At 53.4% G+C, this 22,716-nt stretch overlaps 10 protein-coding genes across 10 annotated transcripts; 4 read left to right on the top strand and 6 right to left on the bottom strand.

Annotated features, from left to right (window-relative positions):
- Window positions 1–716: 716 nt before the first annotated feature.
- B0T23DRAFT_324700 (uncharacterized protein) lies at window positions 717–2,356 on the bottom strand (the record flags this gene model as incomplete). The annotated part of the gene is made up of 4 exons (XM_062835448.1): window positions 717–1,002; window positions 1,102–1,156; window positions 2,027–2,073; window positions 2,139–2,356. Coding segments are annotated over 4 exons (606 nt in total), but the record flags the coding sequence as incomplete, so codon positions are not given.
- Window positions 2,357–6,719, bottom strand: B0T23DRAFT_407812 (pH-response regulator protein palA/rim-20; the record flags this gene model as incomplete). The annotated part of the gene is made up of 8 exons (XM_062839226.1): window positions 2,357–2,567; window positions 3,355–3,408; window positions 3,451–3,789; window positions 3,876–3,887; window positions 3,918–3,949; window positions 3,983–6,094; window positions 6,256–6,336; window positions 6,657–6,719. 8 exons carry the CDS (start codon window positions 6,717–6,719, stop codon window positions 2,357–2,359), a joined length of 2,904 nt encoding a protein of 967 aa, XP_062689491.1.
- Window positions 6,720–7,351: 632 nt separating this feature from the next.
- Window positions 7,352–8,105, top strand: B0T23DRAFT_407811 (uncharacterized protein; the record flags this gene model as incomplete). Its single annotated transcript, XM_062839225.1, has 5 exons — window positions 7,352–7,367; window positions 7,510–7,587; window positions 7,685–7,801; window positions 7,835–7,859; window positions 7,901–8,105. The coding sequence occupies 5 exons, from the start codon at window positions 7,352–7,354 to the stop codon at window positions 8,103–8,105; spliced, it is 441 nt and encodes a 146-aa protein (XP_062689490.1).
- A 1,525-nt stretch (window positions 8,106–9,630) lies between these two features.
- B0T23DRAFT_407810 (uncharacterized protein) lies at window positions 9,631–9,966 on the bottom strand (the record flags this gene model as incomplete). Its single annotated transcript, XM_062839224.1, has 2 exons — window positions 9,631–9,811; window positions 9,923–9,966. The coding sequence occupies 2 exons, from the start codon at window positions 9,964–9,966 to the stop codon at window positions 9,631–9,633; spliced, it is 225 nt and encodes a 74-aa protein (XP_062689489.1).
- A 616-nt stretch (window positions 9,967–10,582) lies between these two features.
- Window positions 10,583–13,153, top strand: B0T23DRAFT_237252 (cytochrome P450). Its single transcript, XM_062833977.1, has 3 exons — window positions 10,583–11,428; window positions 11,488–12,394; window positions 12,462–13,153. Exons 1-3 carry the CDS (start codon window positions 11,026–11,028, stop codon window positions 12,859–12,861), a joined length of 1,710 nt encoding a protein of 569 aa, XP_062689488.1. The 5' UTR covers window positions 10,583–11,025; the 3' UTR covers window positions 12,862–13,153.
- Window positions 13,151–13,787, bottom strand: B0T23DRAFT_388723 (uncharacterized protein). The gene has a single exon (XM_062837770.1). It carries the CDS (start codon window positions 13,685–13,687, stop codon window positions 13,445–13,447), a length of 243 nt encoding a protein of 80 aa, XP_062689487.1. The 5' UTR covers window positions 13,688–13,787; the 3' UTR covers window positions 13,151–13,444.
- A 64-nt stretch (window positions 13,788–13,851) lies between these two features.
- On the top strand, window positions 13,852–15,221 carry B0T23DRAFT_388722 (VIT family-domain-containing protein). Its single transcript, XM_062837769.1, has one exon. It carries the CDS (start codon window positions 14,094–14,096, stop codon window positions 15,012–15,014), a length of 921 nt encoding a protein of 306 aa, XP_062689486.1. The 5' UTR covers window positions 13,852–14,093; the 3' UTR covers window positions 15,015–15,221.
- Window positions 15,222–16,701: 1,480 nt separating this feature from the next.
- Window positions 16,702–18,723, top strand: B0T23DRAFT_432297 (glycoside hydrolase superfamily; the record flags this gene model as incomplete). The annotated part of the gene is made up of 2 exons (XM_062840370.1): window positions 16,702–18,515; window positions 18,573–18,723. The coding sequence occupies 2 exons, from the start codon at window positions 16,702–16,704 to the stop codon at window positions 18,721–18,723; spliced, it is 1,965 nt and encodes a 654-aa protein (XP_062689485.1).
- Window positions 18,724–19,191: 468 nt separating this feature from the next.
- Window positions 19,192–19,774, bottom strand: B0T23DRAFT_407806 (uncharacterized protein; the record flags this gene model as incomplete). Its single annotated transcript, XM_062839223.1, has 2 exons — window positions 19,192–19,338; window positions 19,406–19,774. 2 exons carry the CDS (start codon window positions 19,772–19,774, stop codon window positions 19,192–19,194), a joined length of 516 nt encoding a protein of 171 aa, XP_062689484.1.
- A 516-nt stretch (window positions 19,775–20,290) lies between these two features.
- On the bottom strand, window positions 20,291–22,193 carry B0T23DRAFT_415463 (glycosyl hydrolase; the record flags this gene model as incomplete). Its single annotated transcript, XM_062839590.1, has 2 exons — window positions 22,015–22,193; window positions 20,291–21,810 (listed from the first exon to the last, which is right to left on the bottom strand). The coding sequence occupies exons 1-2, from the start codon at window positions 22,052–22,054 to the stop codon at window positions 20,291–20,293; spliced, it is 1,560 nt and encodes a 519-aa protein (XP_062689483.1). The 5' UTR covers window positions 22,055–22,193.
- Between the last annotated feature and the right edge of the window lie 523 nt (window positions 22,194–22,716).

Below are 22,716 nucleotides of genomic sequence, written 5' to 3'. Positions count from 1 at the left end.
CATCTGAAGGACGGCCAGCCATGAACAAGATCGCATCACACATAATCATACCTCGGTACCTACTTATTGGGAAAAATCTATCGTACACTCTTTTTGTCAGAGCCAGTAAAGTGGCGCCAGGTTGGTCGTCGCGTTGGTGACGGGCGGCAGACACCCTCGCGTTGTCTACCTTTTTTCGCTCTTGGGAAGGTGGGGAAGGTCAGGGAAACGATGGGTCTTTCCCTCTACAGTAATTCAGTCATCGCCAGGTCAATCGAGATAAGAAGAGACGAGACGAGGGTCCATCTGACTCAGTTGTATTTGCGCGAGTAACTTGAAGTAAGCCAAAGCAACAGAAAACCTGACCTTACTAGGCCAGGCCACTACCTAGAGGTAAGTAGGTACCTAGGTAGGTCGCCCTTACAACTGAACGTTTTTACCTATTCCCTTGATGTTATTAACTGAAACCACATCACCTGCCCCTGTCCATCGAGTCCTCCGACATAAGAAAACCGCCTCCTTGTTGCCAACATCGATGTTACGACCAGCGCAACAACGTATTCCCCTTGGTCTACCGCACTAGGTAGTTGGGCAGTCCAACATGTCGACAATTTGTTTGCAGCGCCGCTTCGATCGATAGTAACCCCAAGCTCGAGCTCAAGACTCCCGTCCCGTCCCAAGCTCAAGACTCCGCCCAGGCCCAGAAGCAATGTACCTAGCTACTCAAGCAGCTCGGCTTACTTCCCCTGCTCCTTCTGCTCTTGCTCCTCCTGCTCCTTCTGCTCCTCCTCCCGCTCATGCCTCTGCCGATCCTCCTCCCCGCCTTCGTAATCATATCCGTCCGCTGGCTTCCAGTCTTCAACTTCCTTAAGATCCTTAGCTCGCTTATCAGTGCAGTGCGTGGAGTCAAAGCAGTCTTCTTGTCCGCAGTCCTTAAACCTCCGCCTTTCCACAGGGTGCATCCAGCCCGCAACAGATACCTTGGTCTCGTCTCGCGCCAGGGTGACTTCCTTTACAATACACCTGTTGAAAGTGCTCCGTTAGCTCTTGTCTTGTTTATGGGCATCACGGGACTCATGGGAATAGGGAAGAGGAGAGTTTGAGATGGAGATTGCGACCTACATTTTGACGGTTGTATCGATATGTGAGTGAGGTGAAGCTGAGTGTTGGTGTTGGGCTGGTGTGAGCTACTACGCTGGGCTTGTAGAGAAGACGGGAAGTTGTCGCTTTTGGCTTGGAATATTCTTTGGGATGTTTGTGACACGACTGGAGCGTTCTGATTTCGTTTGGTTCTGATCGGATGATGAACACCTTGTCGGGAGGTCGATGATGGGACCTTTATACCTTTTCGGCTGCTTTCAGACCATGCGCTTCTGGTCAGCATCACGAGCAGCCTCAAAGAAGCACGAGAAGTTGATCTGGTGGGCTCAAACTGTTGGATGTCGGATCACAAGAATTTCGTTTGCTTGTCGTCCTTGAGGAGAAGCCGCGCATGGTGGTGTCATAGATGGTCGACCACAAAGAGGTGTGAAAGAGTGGTGGTATCGCCATCTTTACAATCTGAAAATCGAAGCGAGTAGCGGTAAGGAGACGCCGATTGAGCAATATGATGTTGGTGACTTGTTTATGATCATTGAGAGATGTTGGTCACCACGGCGGCGGGTGATGTTTTTCCACTTCTTCGGCACGTTCAGCATTCTCGACATCGGTGCCAACAACCCGTCTCTGACAAGGCGGGATACACATCAATCCGGGCGTCTTGTCAATCCCAACATCCCACACGTGTAAATTACAGGCAAGGACTTGTAACGAGCCGCAGGAAGGGTGTTGAATGGCCTGACGAATGCTTTGGCTGGAAAAAAAACTTCCTGTCAACGATATCTTGAAGAACTGCTGTATCCTTTCTCGGCCTATACCTCAGTTTCGCTGACCAAACGACGAACCGCTGCACCCCTTGAGTCCCTTCAAGTCTCCCGTCCGTGTCCGATCCCCAGAATTCCTCGCTTCAAATAGGCCTCAATTACCTTGAATCCCTACCTCTAGATACCCTCCCTATTCAAATCAGCACCTCCATCATCCCCAGGGCAACCTTGTCTCTATACCTACCAGCTCGATAGTCGTCCGCCCACCCACCCATGAACCTCGCTTCCGATACCTACTCTTCTTTTCTACTCTTCTTCGATCCATCCTGACTCACGAACTCTGGAAATGCGGGGCGCTTGGTGCCCGGACGAGTTTCCGCCTCCGGATCGCCATGATCAATCTCATAATTTGAATCACTCTCGTGTTGCTTTCGATTCGCGTCCAGATTGTACTCGTCCCAAGCACTCTCAAACATCGATGATGGCTCGGGCTCGGACGACCCTTTATATTCATCCTACTTCTTGGTATCCGAGCTGGATGAGCTGGACGAGCTGGAGGCAAGTGCATGTGGCTGGTAAGACGTCGACTGGGGACAACTTTTGGAGCCGCAATCCTTCCACTTCTTGACTAAAACCTTGATGGTGTATGTGTTGCTGTTGTCCTTGTCTTTGTCCTTGCCGGAGGCAGCGGTGACGACTTCGCGGACGACTTCTTCTTCGTAGCACCTGTTGGGTGGTTAGTGTCTGTCTTGGATAGGGGTACGTGGGGGACGGGGTCAGTGATGGGGGACATGGAAGGGATGCGGGAGATGGTGCTTGACTGACATATTGGCGGTTGGGTTTACTGAGATTAATGGTATTCTTGATAATGCGTTTAGCGAATGCTGATGTCCCGGCTGTACAGTAGTGGAGAGGAAGTGATGCTGCTGTCAGAATGATTCTGAGAAGAAATTGCCGGTCGTTGCTCGAGGTCGAGAAGAGAGGTGCCTTTTTACTTGAGTGGTGACTTCCGTCACTCGATCCTTTTCTAGAGGTAGGTTTGCACCGAAGGTTGCCAAAGCTAAAGCAAGTTCAAATCCAACATGATGCATCAGTGGGAAAGAACGGCTGGTGTTGGGCGAGTGGTGAAGTCAAGAACCATTTGCTTCCCGTCCCTATGGGTTATGTCGGTTGAAGGTGCACCACCCAAGATGTCCGAATTCTCTATGTCAGCAACGGCGATAGCTCCGGCTACATGCCTGGTCGAGAAGGGGATCAAGAAGGAGTGCGGGTCTTCGACCTAGCCCCGGTCGCCTGCGTATGGTAGAATCCGCCTTCCAGGATCTAACTCTGAGGTGGATTTGATCCGCAAGGGAATCAAAAGAAAAAGGGAGCCAGATTTTCAGGCTGAGTAGATACCAAGAACAAACTTCGTTTTTGCCATCCGTGTAAAGATAGAGTGAATTCCTGTCCCGCTATGCTATGCCTCTACTAAATGGGCCAAATCCATCGAATGATGCTCCGAAACATGCACTTCCAGTGGCGGACGGTAGGGACTTTGGCCAGTCTGTCTCCATTCCTGCCCGCCCTGGCAAATTCACCTCAGCACACAACTACCAGCTACCCAAACCGAATCCCTTGAGATGGATCCCATGTAGCGTTTACCGGTCCTGGTTGCCCCTGCTCTTGTTGATGCTGCTGCCCCTGGGCCACAGGGGATCCGAATTTTATCCCCATGTTTGGTGCCCACGCCCCAGGAGCTACTGGCTTCGGCTGTTGTTGTGGCACGTTGTCGGCCCAGCTTTGGATGTGCGCTTGTTCGACTATTGGCTGATGAGGCTGGATGGGTTCGGGGAAAGGAATTTGTGGTGGTGGCGGTGGTGGTTGTTGGTGATGTTGCTGTTGTTGTTGATACGAAAATGATGATTGATGCATGTTGAGGGAGGACAGAGGGGGCATGTTGATTTCCCTGTTGACAATTGGTTAGCTTCAGAAAGGCAAGACGGGTAGGATGAAGACAAAAAGAAGGGTGAACCGAAACAAAGAAGGACATACTCTTCAAGACTCCTCGCATCCCTCCTCCGTTCGCTCACCCACCCCCTTACCAACCCCCTCCACTGCTCTACAATCTGGCTCAGATCGTTATAAAACTTCCTCCCGACCTCCACGTTGCTCACAATCTCCTTGTATTTGTAATAGGCCGCATCCAGCTTCTGGAGCGCCTCTTCTCTCTCTCGATTCCCTCCTCCGGCTCTATCGACCTGCCTCTTTTGTGCCTCAAACTCCTTATTCGCCCTCTTCACCTCCTGTACAATCTTCTCCTGCTCTTGCTTATCCCTTTCCACGGCCTCCAGCTCTGATTCGTATAGGCGGTCGAGGCGTTTCTCGAAGAAGTCCTCAAAGTGGGCGGTCGCGATGGCGGTTGTCGGGTACGCCCGTTCTAAGCGAGCGGCTTCGACGAGGATGTCAGGCTTAATGTCATCTGCACGAGACCGAGCGCGCAAAGATTCGACGCGCTTGCGCCGGCGGGACTCAAGACGCTGCACGTCGTTGTAGGCGCTTCGTAGCCTTCCTAGGGCCGGCTTCAAGCTCTCGGGGATGTCGGTCCGTCGCGAGTTGGGGATGAAATCCATGATTGATCGGTCTGACCCGGCAAGAATGGCGAGCGTGTCCCTCACGGCGTTGAACTTCTCGCGGACTACTTGGTCCGAGGCTGTCGAAGAGCCAAAGTAACCTTCGATATCTTGGGCCTGTCGCCAAAGTTTAGCCCCGCCATTGGGGGACGGATCCTGACGAGATTGCGGGCGGTTCCACCGTTCGGTACCGTACTTTAGACGGAGACGAGAGTCTTCCTCCTCTTCGGCAAGAAGAAGGGACCGGCCTTCTTCGAAGATGGCTAGGTCCGAAGAGCAGAGCTTGTCAATGTCCGTCAAGCCTTGCTGCAGGCGGTAGAGGGCGTCGGCTTGGCGTATCTCGTCGGCGTGCTGGACCAAGGTGCCTGGAAGGCCGAGCGGCTTTTCAAGGGCTTGCAAGGAACCAGGGAGGTTGAGAGAGGAAAGAATTTCGTGAAGTTGGGATGTCATGGACTCGAGCTCGGAGATGATGGAGTTGTTGACCAGCCTGTCGCGACGCTCTTCGTATATGGAAACGGCCACGTGTACGGCAAAGGGGACGAGCTTGGTGAATAAAGCCGGCCCAAATTCGGCGTTGTGGTCGCCCAGAAACTCGTACGGCTTGGCCACCTGGGGAGGCACACGGGCGACGGCCATGTTGGCGCGGTCGAGACGCTTGAGCTCGGTCTTGGGCGGCACAATGTGCAGGTAGACGCGGTCGTTGTCGATCTCGGCGCGCTTGAGGTCCTCTTCCAGGCGACGCTTGAGGCCCTGCAGGTCTTCGACGACGGCTTTGCTGAGGTAGCCACCCCGGGTTTCTTTGAGTCCTTCGTTGACGCAGGCGAGGGCGTCCCGCAACCGGGCGATCTCTTCGCCGTATTTCTTGCGTTCGAGACAATCGCTGGCAGCGCGGAACTGGGCGGCGGCGGCAAAGTGGTGGTGTTTGGCGCTCATGTGGTGGATCCAGGCCGAGCTGATGGCCTCGCTGCGCATGGCGGCCTCGCCGGCTTCGTTGTACAGGTCGGACACACGGGCGGCTAGCTTGGCGATGGAGGCGTCTTTGTACCCGTCCATGACGGCTTTCTGCCAGTAGCACTCTTGGGCCTCGGCGAGGAAGAGCTGTATGAGGGACTCGAGGGTGGTTTCGTCCATGTCGTCGGGCGGGCTGGGCATGCGCAGCTCGGGCAGGACCTGGGTCTTGATGTGGGTGAGGACGCCGGCGGCGTGGGAGAACCAGCTGGCAGCCGTCTTGAGGCCTTCGGTGCTGTTGCGGTTGGAAGCCACGGCCAGCTGGGAGTAGAGGGCGGCGAGGTTGTAGAGGACGTTCATCAGCTCGTACTTGAGGTTGTTCTGGACGAGCGGGTGTTCGGTGTGGTAGCCCAGAGCCGGGTACCAGGTGAAGTCGGCGCCGACATCAATGGGGAACTTGCCGCCAATCCACACGAGCTGGGCGGCGTACATCTGGAGCTTCCTGATGCCGCTCGGGTGGGCTTCGCGGACGTTGATGGCGTCGCGGCGCAGAGCGTCGATGGTGTCGAGGTCATGGCGGAACATGTCCGGGTGTTGGTCGTATTTGGTGGAAATGTACTGCTGGATGGCGCGCGACAGTGACAGCTGGGTCGACTTCCGGAAGGGAAGCGACAGCACGTGGGTGGTTGTCATCTGGCCGGCGGGCGCGTGTACCGATTGCCGGATGTGTTGTTTGTTGACTTTTTATTGTGTTTTGTTGGAGGAGGAGAAGCACCGTGACCTGATCACGAAAATGACATCAATCAACCAGGCCGCGGTTGTCTTCCCCCAGTGGCATGGACCTAAGTACTTACCGTCAGCTGCCCCGCCCAGATATTAAACGAATATGCCAAGGCTTTGGTGGGTAGCGGTACGAATGTATGGCATAGAGGTCTCTGGGACAAGAGCCACAACCGTCACATGAGGATATGAAGATGGTTTTTGATGGTTTGTATGACCTTTCACTTGAGAAGAGATCAGTCCGTCCTTTCTCAAGCTGAGCAATTCAATCCATTTACATATGTACTCTGGAGACCAAGTTCCACTTACACTACACTCTGCTGGCTGGAACATCGAGGTCCTGGCATATGCGTTTAAGAATGACCTTTGATCAAGTGGCCTGTGCACCTTTTCCTCCATCTCACTGCACTAACAATTTACGCCCAACAGACGGGCATCATCCCTCCTCTCACTCGCTCAATCTCGTCCCCCTCACTTCCATCTTTCTTTCCACTTCACCACATTCCATTCCATTCAATCCCATGTCGGGTTCCATCATCCATCCCATCGACCAACAGATTGGAACTCCATCTTGATCAATGTCTCAACCTCGAACAAAGCCATGACATGTCTTTCCATCCCTGGAGCACAGAGGGGTCCCTCGTGCAACTCTGAATTGCTTCCCTTGGCCTTCCAAACCACCCCATGGTCCATTGCACTGGGACGTGGTCAGTTACCCAGGCAGTCAGTCGTTGTCCAGCGTCAGACAAGTAGCGTGCACGACAAGCGTGAGACGGATGGTGACAGAGACTGACTGGATGACTGCCCCAATCTGGGTAGGTAGGGAAGCGCCTACCTACTCCTAATCCATGGGTAACGCTACAACGCATGGACAGAAAGGGAAATGGGGAGGTTGCGTTGCTGAGTGCGGCTCTTTCTGTGTGTTGCTGTCTGTCTCTCAGTCAATGTCAGTCTTCAACCACTTGATCTCGACAAACATCATGGGTAGACGGGAGCACTTCGAGAATCACCTCTCAAACGAATCCACGGACAAGTAAACCAGCTCCAGGAGAGATTACCATCGGGGCATGCTCCTTGAATGGAGTCTCGAGTTACACCCACCAGGCGCACCCTCGGCTTCAGTTCTCGTATCGACTACACCAGACGCCATTGAGATATATCAGCTCTCACATGCCTACTACACTACGTACTTAGGTACTCACCGCATGAGTGGCCATCTGCGTCACGAGGTTGTTCTAGCTCCTCTGCCTTCAGTTCTCTCGTTAGTTACTCTGGCTACACTCTCTCACAGTTTCTGGGTGAGCCCTTGCTAACGTTACCTCTCCCAGTGCTCACTCCCTCACCCTATGATCCATCCCTGCGCGGCCCGCCCCGTTTCCCTGGTCCCTGGGTGTCTAGACTACACCGTAAGTAGTTCATGGATGGCTGACATCATGGGGCCCAGAAAGACAATACACCTCCCCGATGTCTGAGTCAAGGAGGAAAAGTACTCCCCCTCAACAGCAGCCATCTCCGCAGCCACTCGCGCCCACATCACCACCGAGAAGCTGAAGAGTTGTACCGCGACCAGAATCCTCCAATCACAACCCCAAGACGCCCTCCCAAGGACAAAAAACTATCGTCACAATAGCGGCTTGCATCGAACAAGAGCAGATTTCGATTTCCTTCCCCACCAGCCGTCCTGGGTATCAACACCTCCACTGGCCTTCATACTGCTAGCTACTTCGGCCGTGATGCGTCTCTCGGTCCCGATGGCAGACGCAGACGGGGCGCCACCGCAAAGCCTCTCGGCTGCATGTATGTGATACGGATACCAGCCCGAGGAAGGCCTGTCGACCATTTTCATGTCAGCGTCTCGGCCTCTTTGATAGGCGAGGCGGACGGTCTTCATCCACACAGGGTTGCTGCTGAAGCCATTGTGTAACGGAATATGCCAAAGGCCAGCATCCCCTTCCCACTGCACCCATCCGCCTTTGCGCACATAACGCCACGAAAACCTGGTAGTCACCTTGTCCCTTAGACGACAGTCTGCTGTGCTCGAGACTGTCTCGCTGTCAAGTCAAAGTATGCCAGGGACTACCCATATCAGATCTCCCATCCTTCTTCAGCTCCAATACAACAGCTCAGGGTTAATGACTCGGAGCAGGTCAGTTAGCAGGTATTTTCCCTGATCCATTCGTACCAGAAAAACAACCTACGCCAGTGGCTTTTTAGCAGACAACCCGGCGTCGAGATGATGCCGACTTTCGGGATAATCCCAATGTCGTGCAACACCGTCACCCTTTTTTTTATTGCTTTCGGCACAGCACGCCAAGTGGCCAAGATGCCATAGAGATCCCGGCCACGTCAATACTCAGAGCAGCACCCCAAGCAGGAAGCCTTTGGACTGTAATGTGTGATTGCCGGTCTGCTCTTTGCGTACCCAAACTGCTTCCGCATCAACACAAGGCACGTGTCGTTCGCGACCCTTACCAAGGTACTTGTTCTTGAACACGGCAGTCACTTCGTTTCTGAAGAACCCCAGTTGGACTGAAACCTGCTGAAGAAGAGGGGAAAAAAAAAAGAAGAAGAAAAACAAGCGAAGGAATCGGAGAAGCAAGGGGAAGTGCTAGGCTCACCTCCGCCATGCCATGGTCACACTGCGTTGCGATCTCGGGTGCAGAGGTTTCTACCTTTGGCCATCAAGCCATCAGTACCGAAATATGATTTGTTGGCCCTATGCTATGCTGGTCACCTCATGGCTCGTCAGCTTCATTCACTTTCTTGAGTCGACGCCTGAGCCAACCATGACTGCCAGCGCAGCCTCGCCCACAACGGGCCATTGTCGTATCTTTGGACTTGCTGCTCTCATGTCAGCCGCCAACTGTGCCCTCCACTCACTTCTCCCCATCTTCCCCCCTCCGGGGATGGCCCATTCGGCTCCTCGGGTCCGGGTCTCCCTTGCTCACCCGAATCAAGTCAGGGATATTGATTCCGCTCGCTTGAGGCCTAAGCCCAAGTAGACAAGCTTATTGCACATGCAAGTAATCGCCAGGTTCTTGAAAGGTGTACTATGAAGACAACCGTCCCAGGGCCTCTGTGAATAGTAGTGTATCAAATGGTTGTTTGTTTTTTTTCCCGTCTTATATGTTGCATAAGGATCGTACAGGATGCTCTCCCGTGTGTGCGCGAATCATAGCCGCGCCTAAACATGGTGTGCAAGTTGATTCGTTCGCTTCGGCCCTTTGGCTACGGACATTCCCCAAACTTTGGTCCTGCCGTCCTGTTCTCGAAAGACGGCATTTGGGTCAAGCTCTCTTACGTATCCATCTTTCTTTGGAATTCTCTGCGCCGGGTTTACACATAATTCAGTGACTACATAGCTCCAACCCCATGCCCAGGGAATGCCCCTGTCATATTCCTGCCGCATGCTCCCTGCTACCTATTTTTGACCTAGACATACACTCTCCCTAGACAGCAGCCTCGTCCAATGTCGAAGCTGTCAGAGCGGCTGTGGCGTCCATACACTGGGAACACGGAGGAGCAAAATCCTCAGAGCGGATTGGACTGCTTGACCCCGAAAAGGCAACTCCACGACTATCGGATGTCTCGACTTCGTGTCGTTCAGCAATCAGCGTCTTCAGCCATCCCCTCTTGGGTGTGTACCTTGTTGTTTGTACTCCCATTCTCCTGGAGTCCACGTAGTGCAGGGAGTGGGCGACAACAGCTGGGGGGGATGGATGCAAGCGGCAATACCTACACCTACCCTGGAATGCCCAACTCTGCTTCGTGTTGTCTCCGGACATTGTGCTCGTTACTTCTGTTCCTGCACTGCAAGCTCCTAGCGTTGTGCCTCGCTCGTGATGAGGAGATACACAGGCTGAATCAGCATTCTGTCGGACAGGTACCGTTTGCGTCTTCGGTCTGGTGGCCACGCAACTTGGAACATTCCCTACACAGACCCTTGTTGGTCGTTTAGATGCGCGTATACCTCGTACGGTAGAGGTACTTACACAGCTGTCGCCAACCTACCGAGCTACCTGTACTCGCTTCTCACGAACCAGGAACTCTTGATATCTATTGCTTGATAAGAATCTTACCCCGGACTGACGAGCGACTGTCGACAACTGGACAACCGGTAACCAATATCTTCTAAATGGCGCCAACTCCCCGAAGGAGGGTTTCACTTACGATCATTGGAAGGAAGCCAAAAGGAGGAAACGAGGAAGGAGGGGGTGGGGCGTATCTAGTGTACGGTCTTGCCAATAAGTCGCCGCAGTCGGTTTGGAGCTGAAGAGTGGACTTTTGTTCTAAGCTGTCACCGCTTTGGTCTAGCCAGTCCTCGACTTACTTCTTCTTGTGTCCCTCCCTGCTGGAACAGACATGTCTTGGCCTCCGTGTCTGTCTTGTGGCTGGAATGCATGGAAAAGATTTAAGTGTGCTACTCCCTGCCTCCGACCCTCCCCCCTATACTAGACCTAGGTCTCGTTCTGTCTTCCACTTCTTCTCTGGGTTTTGAGCGAAAAGGCAACTACCAAGAGCGTGTAGGTATCTGTCGTTGTTGACACTCGTTGTCGTTCATCAACTTTATCCCCATCCCCACACTCAACTCATTTCCTAACTCGGCCTGACGACGTCCTTCTTCAACCCCTCGGATTTGGTTTCTACGTCGCCGCTTATAGTACAGACTCGCCCGAATCCCATCGATCGTATCTCACCTTATCCACAGACAACACAGTGAAAAAAAGGACACTCTACTTTACGCCTCACACTTGTGAGCTACATACAAGACCTGTCCACGCAAGGCAGGACTAAACTTGTACCTTACTCATATAGTTGCCATCGGTCATCTCGTTCAGCCCATCATGGAGACATCCAACCTTACGCTCTTACTCCTCTACCTCGCCATACCGTCTCTGCTGATATCCGCCGTGCAGCAAATCTTATCATGGCGGAAGAAGACTGCCTTGGTGGGGACTTCGGGGAGCAAAGCCAAGTTCCCCGGCCCGCGCCAGTTTCCCATTGTTGGACGCATCCACGACCTGCCACGCTTCTCGCTTTGGCTCAAGTTTAAGGAGTGGGCAGACGAGTTTGGTCCCATCTATACGACTTCGGTCCCGGACGCCACCTTTGTCATTATATCAGATGAAAAGATTGCCGAGGAGCTCTTGGTAAAACGGGGACATATTTACTCCGGACGGCCGCAGATCCGGAGCTTGATTGGCCATAAAGAGGGAGTGGTTTATAGTGCTTTGATGGATCGTCATGGTGAGTTCTTTTCGTTTCAACCGACTTGAGGCAATGTTTATTAATGAGAGCATACCTAGACACCTGGAAATCTCAACGCAAATGGGCTCACGCCGCCATGGCCGCTGCCTACAAGCACCACTTCTACGGGCACGTTGAGTCGGAGATGCGCCGCTTCCTGGTTGTGCTGCTTTTCGATCCGGATCGCTTCCTCGACCATACGCGCGAGTACTGTGGTCGTGTCATGAGCCGCCTAGCCTGGGACGACGCCACGCAGGGCCGGCTGAACGGGGAGAGCGCCGACAAGACTCTGCATTGCATGTCTGTCTCAGGACCCATCACCAACACCATGACGCCGTTGTGGTCCTTGCCGGCCAGTATTAACCCATGGTACAAGTACGAAGTCAAGAGAGAGGCAGAGTTGAGGCAATGGTGGTTGGGCCTGTTTAGGAAGGCTAAAGAGAGAATGAGGAAGGGTGAACTACCCAGCGATACGTGGGCGTATAGGTATTTTGAGCAGATGCTGCAGGATACGGCGCCATCGATGCCTGCCTCCGCTAGGGCCCCAGGTCCGGATGTCGAGAACGCCGAGAAGTCCCCTTCCACAGCAGCTCAGGAGGAGGCATACGAGAAGAAAGACGCACTCGACCAACCCGAAAAGGACGAGACCTTTGCCTCGTGCATGATCGGCTTCCTCAACCTCGTCGGCGTCGTCACCATCTCGGGCCCGCTCAAGTTCTTCCAGATGGCCATGGCTCTGCACCCGGAGTGGCAACACAAGGCGCAAGCAGAGATTGACGAGGTCTGCGGTGATCGGATGCCGACCATGCAAGACTTTGAGAAGCTTCCCATTCTCCGAGCCTGCCTGAAGGAGACGGTCAGATGGAGGAGCGGAGTCCCACTTGGCGTGCCACATCAGGCGGAGAGGGACGATGAGTTTAGGGGCGTCAAGATCAAGAAGGGCACAATTGTTCTTGCTTGTGAATGGTATGTCTTTTCAGGTTCCTTCCACCCGTGTCAATCCCAAGCATCACTAACTCTTCGTTCGGCACAGGACCCTCAACCGCAATCCCCAGAAATACCCAAACCCAGAAACTTATAACCCAGCCCGCTACCTTGACCCTTCCTATCCAACTTTCCAGGCCCCCCTCACGCGCTACCCCAACTTCCGCGAGGGATCCTCGATGCACTCGTTCGGCTGGGGCAGGCGCACCTGTCTTGGGCAGAACATTGTCGACGACGAAATGTTTGTCTTTGGCGCGGCGCTTCTGTGGGCATTTGATGTTAGCCCAAAAACATGTCCAATCACGGGCGAGGAGGTGCCGATTGACACGCAAAAGACGAATAGTCATGTCATCTTGGAGCCGGTTGACTTCCAGCTGGGCTACAAGGTAAGAGAGGGGAAGAAGGAGTTGATCCTGGAAGGGGGAAAGGAATTTTTTGGTAAAGTGTAGGTAAGGTAGAGGTAAGCTCGTGATGCAGGTTGATGTGTACCTATGATGGTATTATAAGGGTGGATGGGGTGGTTTCTGACTTTCAGCTGTTCATGTCTATAGCGACTTCTTGGATAGGTGGTTAAGACATGGTTGGATATTGTGTTTAACGAGTAAGAAGGAGTTTTTTGGGATGTTTGTTTGTGAGGTTTTACTTCTTTCTTTTCATAAAATCTGTCTCTACTATCTACCTAGTGCTATAGATTTAACTTCTACTTTACAACCTCCCATCTATTATCATTTCATATTTACCTAGGTACCTCAACAACGCGAGGGAGATGTCTGGGACTGAGATGGATCGAAATGAGTCTTCTATGCATTGGTACCTCTGGATTGAATGAACCCTCATGACCGCTTTGGCACAAGGCAAGGAATTTGTTTCGCACAACGACGGACGAGACATGACGGTGTTTCGGTTGCATAGGTCCTCACTGCGTTGGAAGGAGTGGGGCTTTTCCCAGGGGTACGCCCCACCAAAGTAAACAAAGACGAGAGAGACGCCGAACAAGAACAGCCAGCATTGTCACGCAGACCAATGTAAAGCTTACCAGCAACCAAGCACCAGGAAAACCCCTTTATTGTTGTCCCTCTTTCCTACCTGGTACAATGATGACCGCCGTGCCGCATAGTGTCTCTGCCTTGCTCTAGCTTCCAGGATCATCTCGCCGGCTCGCAAATCAACATCAAGAAAGATGAGGAGGATGACCAAAGTGAAACCCACCGACTGCCAAAGATGGAAAAGTTCAAAGGTGAGGAGAAGGGTGGAAAACAGAAATGCAAGAGACATGATTGGGTGTCTGGTTAGTTTTCCTGACTTAACTTGGAGTTCTCTTGCCTGCACCCAGATCAAGCTTGGTTGCGTTCACCCCCAGCCCCCAGATGCTGCCTTTTCCTGCCCAATAGAAAGACAGGGAATGGTCAGCATTGCTAGCCCCACCCCAGGGTGAAGTGACATGGATCACCTTTCACATCAGCTTCCACCTTCCTCGGTTTTCTGATATCAAACGGCCTTTGCTTCGCCAGCTTTTTGTTGCGCTCATCCTCCTTAATCGAACGTTTCCCCTTTCATTTCAAATACTGCAAACAGCCACACACACACACCAATACAATTTTCCAGGTACAAATCACAAAGTCGACACACCACAATCGCAACTTGAACCAAAAAATCACCGACCCGACCAACAACAAACACCATGACTTCATCACCAGAAACATCACCACTCCTCGGCCCTAGACCTACAACAGCCGACCTGCCCCCTTCAGAATACGAACCACACAAAACCCGGCCCGGCTCAATCCGCAGCATGCGCTCCTGCCTCACCAGCTCCTCCGTCACAGCCACCGCCGCCGCCGGGCCGTGCCCGCGCCAACAACTGCCGCACACGTCTTCCGACAGCGCCTCCTCTTCGTCCTCCAAAAAATTCAACACCTTTGACGGTCTCTTCCGGGACATCATCCTCGGCTTCTCCGACGGTCTCACGGTCCCCTTTGCCCTCACCGCCGGTCTTTCCACGTTGGGGTCCACGAAACTCGTCATCATGGGCGGCTTGGCCGAGTTGTTCTCGGGGATGATCAGCATGGGCCTGGGCGCTTACCTGGCGGGCGTGACGGAGCGACAGCATTGGGAGGCGGAGCATGCGCGCAAAGCGTGGGAGGTGTCGAACCTGCCGCAGTTGGAGCAGTCGGAGATTTTGGCTATTTTGGAAGACCATTATGGGGTGTCGCGCGCCACGGCTGCCGCGCTGGTGCAGGATCTGTGTCGAAAGGGAAACGAAGAGAATCTGGTGCGGTTTTTGATGGATCTCGAGGTGCGCATGATGGAGCCGGACCTCAATCGGGCGTGGGTCAGTGCGGGAGTGATGGGCCTTAGTTATTTTGTGGGTGGTCTGATTCCGATGCTGCCGTATTTCTTTATGGAGAGAGCGAGGGAGGCGTTGTGGGTGTCGGTGGTGATCACGGCGTTGATTCTGCTTGGGTTTGGGTTTGTCAAGAATTGGGTGACGATTAGGACGAGGGAGGCCGGGGTTTGGGGAGCGGTGCAGACGTTGATTATTGGGGCGTTGGCGGCAGGGACAAGTTATGCGATTGTGAGGTTATTGGATTCGGACCATTAGGGGGGACGACGGTGATTGTTGATGGTTGTTCATGATGTACATGTATGGGTTTGGCGTTGGGGTCAGCATTTTGCTGTGAAGCATGTCATATGACAGCGGCGGCGTTGAAGGCGTTTGGGAGGAAAGGTTGGGCAAACGACTATATCCTTGATAGCAATGATACCTCTACTCAGTTCAAATTCAATTGATAAATGCTCGTTATGCCTATTCCATGTTCCCTCTTCTACTTCCCTAGCCCGGCCTGGTGACACTCTTGATTAGAAGTCGGGTTAGGGTTGACTGGGGTAAAGGATAAGTGTTAGTGGTGGTGTCAGTCATATTGGTGATGGTAGAGATGGCAGATACTGCCCTGTATGATCTCTCCTCCTTCGTAATACCTTTCATTCCCAGCCCGATAGAAACTGGAATGCTTCAAGTCTTGCACCTGACATACCTATGCGTTCGGGCAGCCATTCCTGTCAATCGGAAAATCACAACCAATTCCGATGTGACGACCTGATTCCTTACCTAACTGTTTGCAACTGAATGGCACTAACACCATCCACTGAGAGCGCTGCGCATGTACCCACTGACCAACCTTGCCGGCCGGAAGCGACGCTTTATCCGCACCAGGGCAGCGCGTTAGAATCTCGAGGAATTCCATCCACTTCCAGTTGCAATTCAATTCCCCATCCATCCAGCCAACTCCTCCTCGACACCTCTTCCATCCCCGACCATTGTGACCCCCGTAATGCGCTACCCGTTAGTACCTCAGTGTACCCCGCGAAGCCACGAGGCTCCCAACCGTCACCCGCTTGGAGTGTTTTAGACTCTCTCGACCGATGGCACCCGTCGGCCCGTCAGACACCGTCGCACGCCTTGCGAACTTCGAACCTCGTAAAACAAGGACCTTGAAACAGAAGAATCGATGATCTTTTGCCGATCCTGACTTTCGGTGTGGGTGGGTGGGTGGGTGGCTTGGAAGAACGTCGAACTTGGTCCATGGAACACGCGGAAGGTGGTCGATCATCAGGGACCCGTGGGGCGGCCGTTGCAGCGAGCATCCCGGCCAAGTGTTTGGCTGCTGATGGGAAGCCAATGATGGCCCATTCTGCAGTGAAAGATGGGGTCAGCACAGGGGGCGTGGAGACCGCCAATACGAAGCTCGATTTCCACTGGGAGATGCCCTGGTGTGCGAGGCTCGGCAGAGATCCCGATGGACAGAATATTGGGTATCTTGAATAACGATGGACGGTGATCAGATGGAAGGGGATGATCAGGAAAAATGCCAGAACGTCAGCAAAGGAGGGTGGGTGTCAGGAGGAAGAGCTTCAAGTATTCCAGTCCTCCAGATCACCAAGTCGAGTCACGGATCAAACATCGTGGAGGAACATTCCGACAGGGACAACCATCACACGAGACATCCAACCGCCCCGAACCAGAACCCATATTTCTGTCGACAACCCCAGATTTCCGATCGTCTCACCTCATCCCGGCACCGCCATTTCCACTTTCTCACCACCACGGCCACCACATTCACCACCACCACCACCATGGAGATGGAAGCGGTCAAACCCCGTCCGCATGACCGTTCCTGTATCCACCAGGTCAAAATGTCTATATGTAAACATCTCATCCCATCTCCGCTACCTCTCACAGCTACGGCCGCTCTAACCATCTCACCATCTCAACAACCCCGACAGCCAAAATGAGCGCCTTCCTCGGTCTAGTCCCCCAGTATCCCAGCCCAACCCTGGAACCACCACCACCCTACGGCGGCACATCTTCCCAACTCCGGCCCCTCCGTCATCGCCGACCTGCTACTTCTCTCCCCAGCACTTACACCCCCTACCCGCCAGACGCACCATGTCCGCCCAACCGCACCATGGTCCAGGGCTTCGAGTGGTATTGTCCTCCGGATTTCCAACACTGGCGACGCCTGACCAAAATTATCCCCACGCTCGCCCAGCTTGGCATTACCCAGATCTGGATCCCACCCGCTTGTAAGGCCAGCTGGAAGACCGGTAACGGATATGACATCTACGACCTCTACGACCTAGGCGAGTTCGAGCAAAAGGGCTCTCGCAAGACGAAATGGGGCGGAAAGGAGGAACTCCAACAGTTAGTAGCCGTCGGAGCTCAATACGGCGTCTCGGTGCTCTTCGACGCCGTCCTCAACCACAAAGCCGCCGCCGACTTTAAGGAACCCGTCCTCGCCCGACGCGTGGACCCCAAGGACCGACGGGTGGTGCTAGACAGAAAGCCTACAGAGATCGAAGCCTGGACCGGTTACGACTTCCCGGGAAGACAGGGGATGTACTCCCCACTCCGCTGGTCGGCGCGACACTTTACGGGAATTGACTACGACGACCTGCGCAAGGAAAACGCCATCTGGAAGTTTGAAGGCAAAGAGTGGGCCGAGGACGTAGACGAAGAAAACGGAAACTACGATTACCTAATGTTTGCAGATATCGACCATCAGCACCCCGAAGTCAAGCGGGATCTTTTCCACTGGACATGGTGGCTGAAATCCCAACTGCCTCAACTCGGTGGATTGCGACTAGACGCCATCAAGCACTACTCCTACTCCTTTGTCCGTGAATTTCTAGCCAACATCGACCGCCACGTCGCCCCTGGACCCCCTGGGAGCCCAGGGACGTGGTTCATTGTAGGCGAATACTGGCGCGAAGATTCCGAGTTTCTCGCGCGCTACATCGAATTCATGCACCACCGCTTATCTCTCTTCGACGTGCAGTTAGTCTCCAACTTCTCCCGCATCTCTTTAGCCTCCGAACACCTCCAAGCCTCTCCCACCGGTGGTGGTGGTGGTGCTCCCGGGATCACGTACGGCAGCCGCGACACCGACCTCCGCACCTTATTCGACGACACCCTCTGCATCTGGAAACCGCACAACGCCGTCTCCTTTGTCGTTAACCACGACACGCAAAAGGGCCAATCGCTCGAAACGCCGATAGCCCCCTTTTTCATGCCCCTCGCCTATTCTCTCATCTTACTTCGCGCCAACGCCGGTGTGCCCTGCGTGTTTTGGTCTGATCTCTACGGTTCCTTCGGCGTCACTTCCAATGACACCCCTGCCTCCGAAGACGCCGCGTCTCCTCGAGATACGCCCCTACCGGACCCTCAGTACTGGAAGCCACCGATGTGCGGCGGGCAAGTACTTCCAAAGTTGATGCTAGCGAGACGGTTGTGGGCGTACGGGACGCAGTACGATTATTTGGATCATCCGCATTGCGTCGGGTTTACGAGGACGGGACATTATAGCCAGGCTGGTGGGGCGGGCGTGGCGTGCGTGATGGCCAATTGGTGGGAACATGCTAGCAAAAGGATGTACGTGGGCGTGGAACATGCGGGCGAGGTGTGGACGGATTTGCTCAAGTTTTGCCCGGGTGAGGTGATGATTGATGAAGGAGGGTGGGGAGTGTTTCCTGTTGCGGCGAGGAGTGTGGCTGTGTGGGTTAGTAGGGATGCTGAAGGGCGGGAGGGGGTTGATGCGTTTGAACTGTAAGTTGCACCGACATTCCTTGGACGGGTGGATGATGCTAATGCGATGATACCTAGGGACACCGATGTTTACGGTTTCAACCAGAGGCAGCAGGAGCAGATGTACGAGAGTCAGAGGGGCCCAGCGGTGGAGGAAGAGCCAGAGGATTGGATGGTTGCTGCGAGGGGGGCGGCGGCCGAGTACTTGGCCATGACAGGATCTGATTAGATGTGGACGGGAAGGCGACTGGACCTTGATACCCTGGCGGTATGATTGATGTCTAGGCCAGTCGAGAGATGACTGGACGGCGGTGATGAACAGGCACTGGTTGCCGTGCACATAGAGAAGTATCACCTGTGCATAGAGGTATGAGACATAGATATAATGTAATGCTTATTACCAGTACTACAGTAATTTTTGAACGTCCATCGTCATTAGGATTACCAGCGCGGCCATCTCCAGACAACTCCATATCATCGACGAAGTCTCCGTGTCTATCTTCCTCCTCTCGACCCATTGTTTACCGCATCGGCATTATGCATTTCCCGTTTCTCATCTCCTACATCCAATTTTCGTCACTGCTTCCCAAAGCCGATCAAGCATCCAGATCCCTTCAGTACCTTCTACCCATTCCTGACATGCCCTTTCTGGTCGGATACCACGTTCAAGGTGAGTGGAGTGAGTGAGGGTAAATGTTTAGGAAGGGATGATGGCAGTCGCAGTGGCGGTTAAGGTGGCAGTGGCAGTTAAGGTTGCGGTCCGAGTGTTGATTAGAGTGTTGGTCTCAGTCATGGTAAAGGTGTTGGTCAAAGTAACAGTTCGAAACGGAGGATTTTGAGTCGTCTGTGGCCTCGGTCGAGGACGAGGTCGAGCCAGCAGCAGCAGCAGCAGCAGCAGCACCCGGATAAACCCCTTCAGCTTCAACTCCAGGAGTTGTATCATCATTCAAGACCGCGCAGAGGTCGGCGGAAGCAGAGGCAGGGTAGTTGTATATATCGGACAATCGAGCGTAGTCGGGGCTGGCTGAATAGGCTTCAACGAGAGCGGCGCCTTCATTTTGGTCTTCACGGTCTTTGGGGAGTTCGATGTGGAAGGGCTCAAGGATCCGGAGGCGATCGGGGACTGAGACAGCGTAGGGACCATTGGCAATTGGTTCGGTGGTGTCGATGTTGCTGGAGACATGTCGAATTGTGGAGGCACCCGGGAGAGCGGCGACGCCGGGGAGGTCGTGTAATGCCAACCAGCCAAGGATGATTGAGAGTGCTTGTATGGTGAGCATTTTGATGGTTGCGATATTACCTAATAATCAATTAATGTAATGCCGATGTTGAGAGGACTGATGGTAGGTGATGTTGACGTTCCTTGGGTTGAAATACCTCCTCTAGCCAAGTAAATGAGACCCCGTGGCTTCAATTTCGCGGTGTTGTGGTCGGAGACGGCGGGGTTCACTTGCCTAACACGAGACTGGACAAGACAGCTCACATGATTGAAGGTACTTAGGCAGTTCCATCCATGACGGATGATTTCTTTCCTTTCTGTTCGGTACAGAAATGGCAAGTACCGCTGTTGTCCCGATACCGGCCAGCAATTGTATGTAAGTCAGGGAAAGAACAGACGGGCTTTGACCGTCTGAGTTGCCAATCAAAGAGTTGATGCCGGCAAGTGTAAACAAATGAGTCGAAGCGGATTTGCGTGCAAGTGCCCAAATAGAAAAGATGAAGTTATCGTCAATGCTTGGCATTTTCAATCATTCCGCTGTACCATTTTTTGATGCTTTTCCTGCACAACACTACTTCTAGCTTGCGTAGCTAGCATAGCTAAATGAAGTCAAAGTCAACTTTCCGCCACTTGACACAACTTCAATCCCCTCTGCGCCTTGATTGGGGTAGATGAGCCCCGACAACACCGTGATCCCTTCATCGTTCACAAACGTCTCAACCGAATTCTGATCTACATAGATCGCCAGTTCGACTGTGCTCCCACCGGAAGGATTTGTTGCAGTCCGTACAGCATCCCAAACTGCCTTGGGCCCCGATGCCAATGTATCCGAATCGGATCCGTCAGAGCTTCTATCCAAAAATACCTGGGAATTGGAAAAGTCATAACCGATGGTTGTGTTGAACCTTCCATCGGATTTGATACGGAAGGAGACCCTGTTACCATCATCACCACCGGCTTTGGTGACCGTTGCTCGAATGACATAGGCACCTCCGGCGAGATTGGAAGGAAGCGATGCCGTCGCCGGATCTGTGGTAATGGTCGTCCCGGTAACCAAGAAAGGGCTTGCGAAGCTCGCCGCATACTCGGGAATTGGGACGTTGACCAGGGCGGGAGTGCCGTTAATCGTGCGGTATTTCACCTCGCGTACTAAACTCATCTGGCCTTCAAAGCCGCCGTAATAAGGCAAGGTCGATGCATACTCCCAATTGTTCATCCAAGCAATAGCATAACGGCTGCCATATCTGTTGCTCGGGTTCTCCCAGCTAACCGTGGCGTAAAAGTCGGAACCTTCATCCATCCACCGATGGCTGGTCGTGGCTGTGAAACGGGTCCCGTCCCAAGTTCCAGCCCAGTAGGCTGTCCCTGTTGTCTTTTCTTCCAGATAGCCATTTGCGCCCACAGCGAGAATCCAGACGCGTGACGCCGGGTTACCATCAAGATCAATCTGATATACATCTGGACACTCGAGTGTACCCAGATCCACACCAGGGGGGTAGAATCCTGAGACATAGGTCCAACTCTTGAGATTTGCTGATGTATAGAACCCAATCTTGTCTCCTTCTGCCACCGCCGCGACCCAATGCCCTGCTGTGTCGTCCCAGAAGAGTTTGGGGTCTCGAAAGGCTGGTTTGGCGCTTGGGTTGGGGTTTGGCATTACGGGATTGCCATGGTAGGCGGTAAATGTATATCCGGCATCGTTGGAATAGAAAAGGGACTGCTGTTGCATACCGTCTTGCATCTGCGTGAGGACAGCGACAACAGCGTTATGTCCAAAGCCGGCTGAGTTGGCTGTATCAATCACGGAGCTGCCGGTCTCGATGTCACCCAAGATGGCACCCCCGGGAGGGTTAGGTTGGTACTTCCGGATTGCTACACCTCGAGCAGTCCATTGCACCAGGTCACTACTAGTGACATGGTACCATTCTGTTCCGCCCGAGCCGGGATCGGATTTGTCCCAGTTGGAATTCCAGAGGTAATAGAGATGCCATTCGCCTCCTTGAAAGAAGGGGCGTTGGGGGTCATTCATCCATTTCGTCGCGGGAGTAAGATGATAGCTGGGTCGGGTCTGGCCGGCAATGAGGGGAACGATTGTGACTAGCAGGGAGAATAACAAGAGCACAAAAGACCGGAAAAAGGGCTTCTTGAACCTTGGTGTAGAGGAGGGGGAACTCGACATTGTGAGAAGAAAATAGATCGGCTCGAAAAGAAAGAAGTAGTACTAAGCTCCAGAGTCGAGGATGAAAGAAAAGAAGATGAAGGAGGAACTTACAAGAACAACACTTTTATGACCAGTCATACTTTTACTGGTCTCCCTGGGAACATTATCCATCCCAAGCATTGTTACCGGCCATGGAATACTGCCGGTTCCAGCGCCATGTTACCGAGCCGTCTGATGTAGAGTCTCTAGAAGAACAACACCTCACGCCGCAGCCACTCTAGGCACACGATAATAAGGCGATTACGGGGGTATCAGAGATTTGTGCGGACGGGAGGTATTACTGGTGCGAAGTAAGCTGCTTATTCCGCTTGCAACCTTGGCCTGCACCGGCACTTTGCTGCTCCCACGATCCATCAACGGCGGCCGGGGCCCGGGAGTGCTACGGGGACTTTGCCCAGCCAGCCGTCAGCGCAACAGCAGATCAAAGAATCTTTTTGACCTTGAATATAAAAACCCAACTCAATGTGATTTGGAGGCAACGGACTAAAGATCGAAGGAAGGAAAGAAGCAAATGAAGTGGAAAACGTCGAGTTCCCTTGAACGGCCATGACTGGAGGTACCTCGATGTGATGCCTGCCGGGATGGTGCGCTAACCTAAATTGTCCATGCATGTGGATACGCGCCCACGTCCACGACCCCGCCCGCGCCAAGTCCCAAACCTTCGCAACTGTTCCTGCCCGCGATGACAACAACACAGCCACCGTGACGGCATGATCGCATCGGGTTCTTCAAAGTCACGGAAACAGCAACTGCCTTCTCTACATCCGTTGTAATCGGAGCTC

This window comes from Neurospora hispaniola (assembly GCF_033458365.1).
Source record: "Neurospora hispaniola strain FGSC 10403 chromosome Unknown B0T23scaffold_8, whole genome shotgun sequence".
Classification (NCBI taxonomy): domain Eukaryota; kingdom Fungi; phylum Ascomycota; class Sordariomycetes; order Sordariales; family Sordariaceae; genus Neurospora; species Neurospora hispaniola.
The sequence above is the reverse complement of the archived record's forward strand: the minus strand, read 5'-3'. Positions and strand labels throughout refer to the sequence as shown.

Excerpts from the sequence above, each read along its gene's own strand:
- B0T23DRAFT_237252 (XM_062833977.1), top strand. The coding sequence starts at position 11,026 with ATGGAGACATCCAACCTTACGCTCTTACTCCTCTACCTCGCCATACCG. Across the intron at positions 11,429-11,487 it reads TGCTTTGATGGATCGTCATG|ACACCTGGAAATCTCAACGC; the intron begins GTGAGTTCTTTT and ends GAGCATACCTAG. Across the intron at positions 12,395-12,461 it reads ATTGTTCTTGCTTGTGAATG|GACCCTCAACCGCAATCCCC; the intron begins GTATGTCTTTTC and ends CGTTCGGCACAG.
- B0T23DRAFT_388723 (XM_062837770.1), bottom strand. The coding sequence starts at position 13,687 with ATGTCTCTTGCATTTCTGTTTTCCACCCTTCTCCTCACCTTTGAACTT.
- B0T23DRAFT_388722 (XM_062837769.1), top strand. The coding sequence starts at position 14,094 with ATGACTTCATCACCAGAAACATCACCACTCCTCGGCCCTAGACCTACA.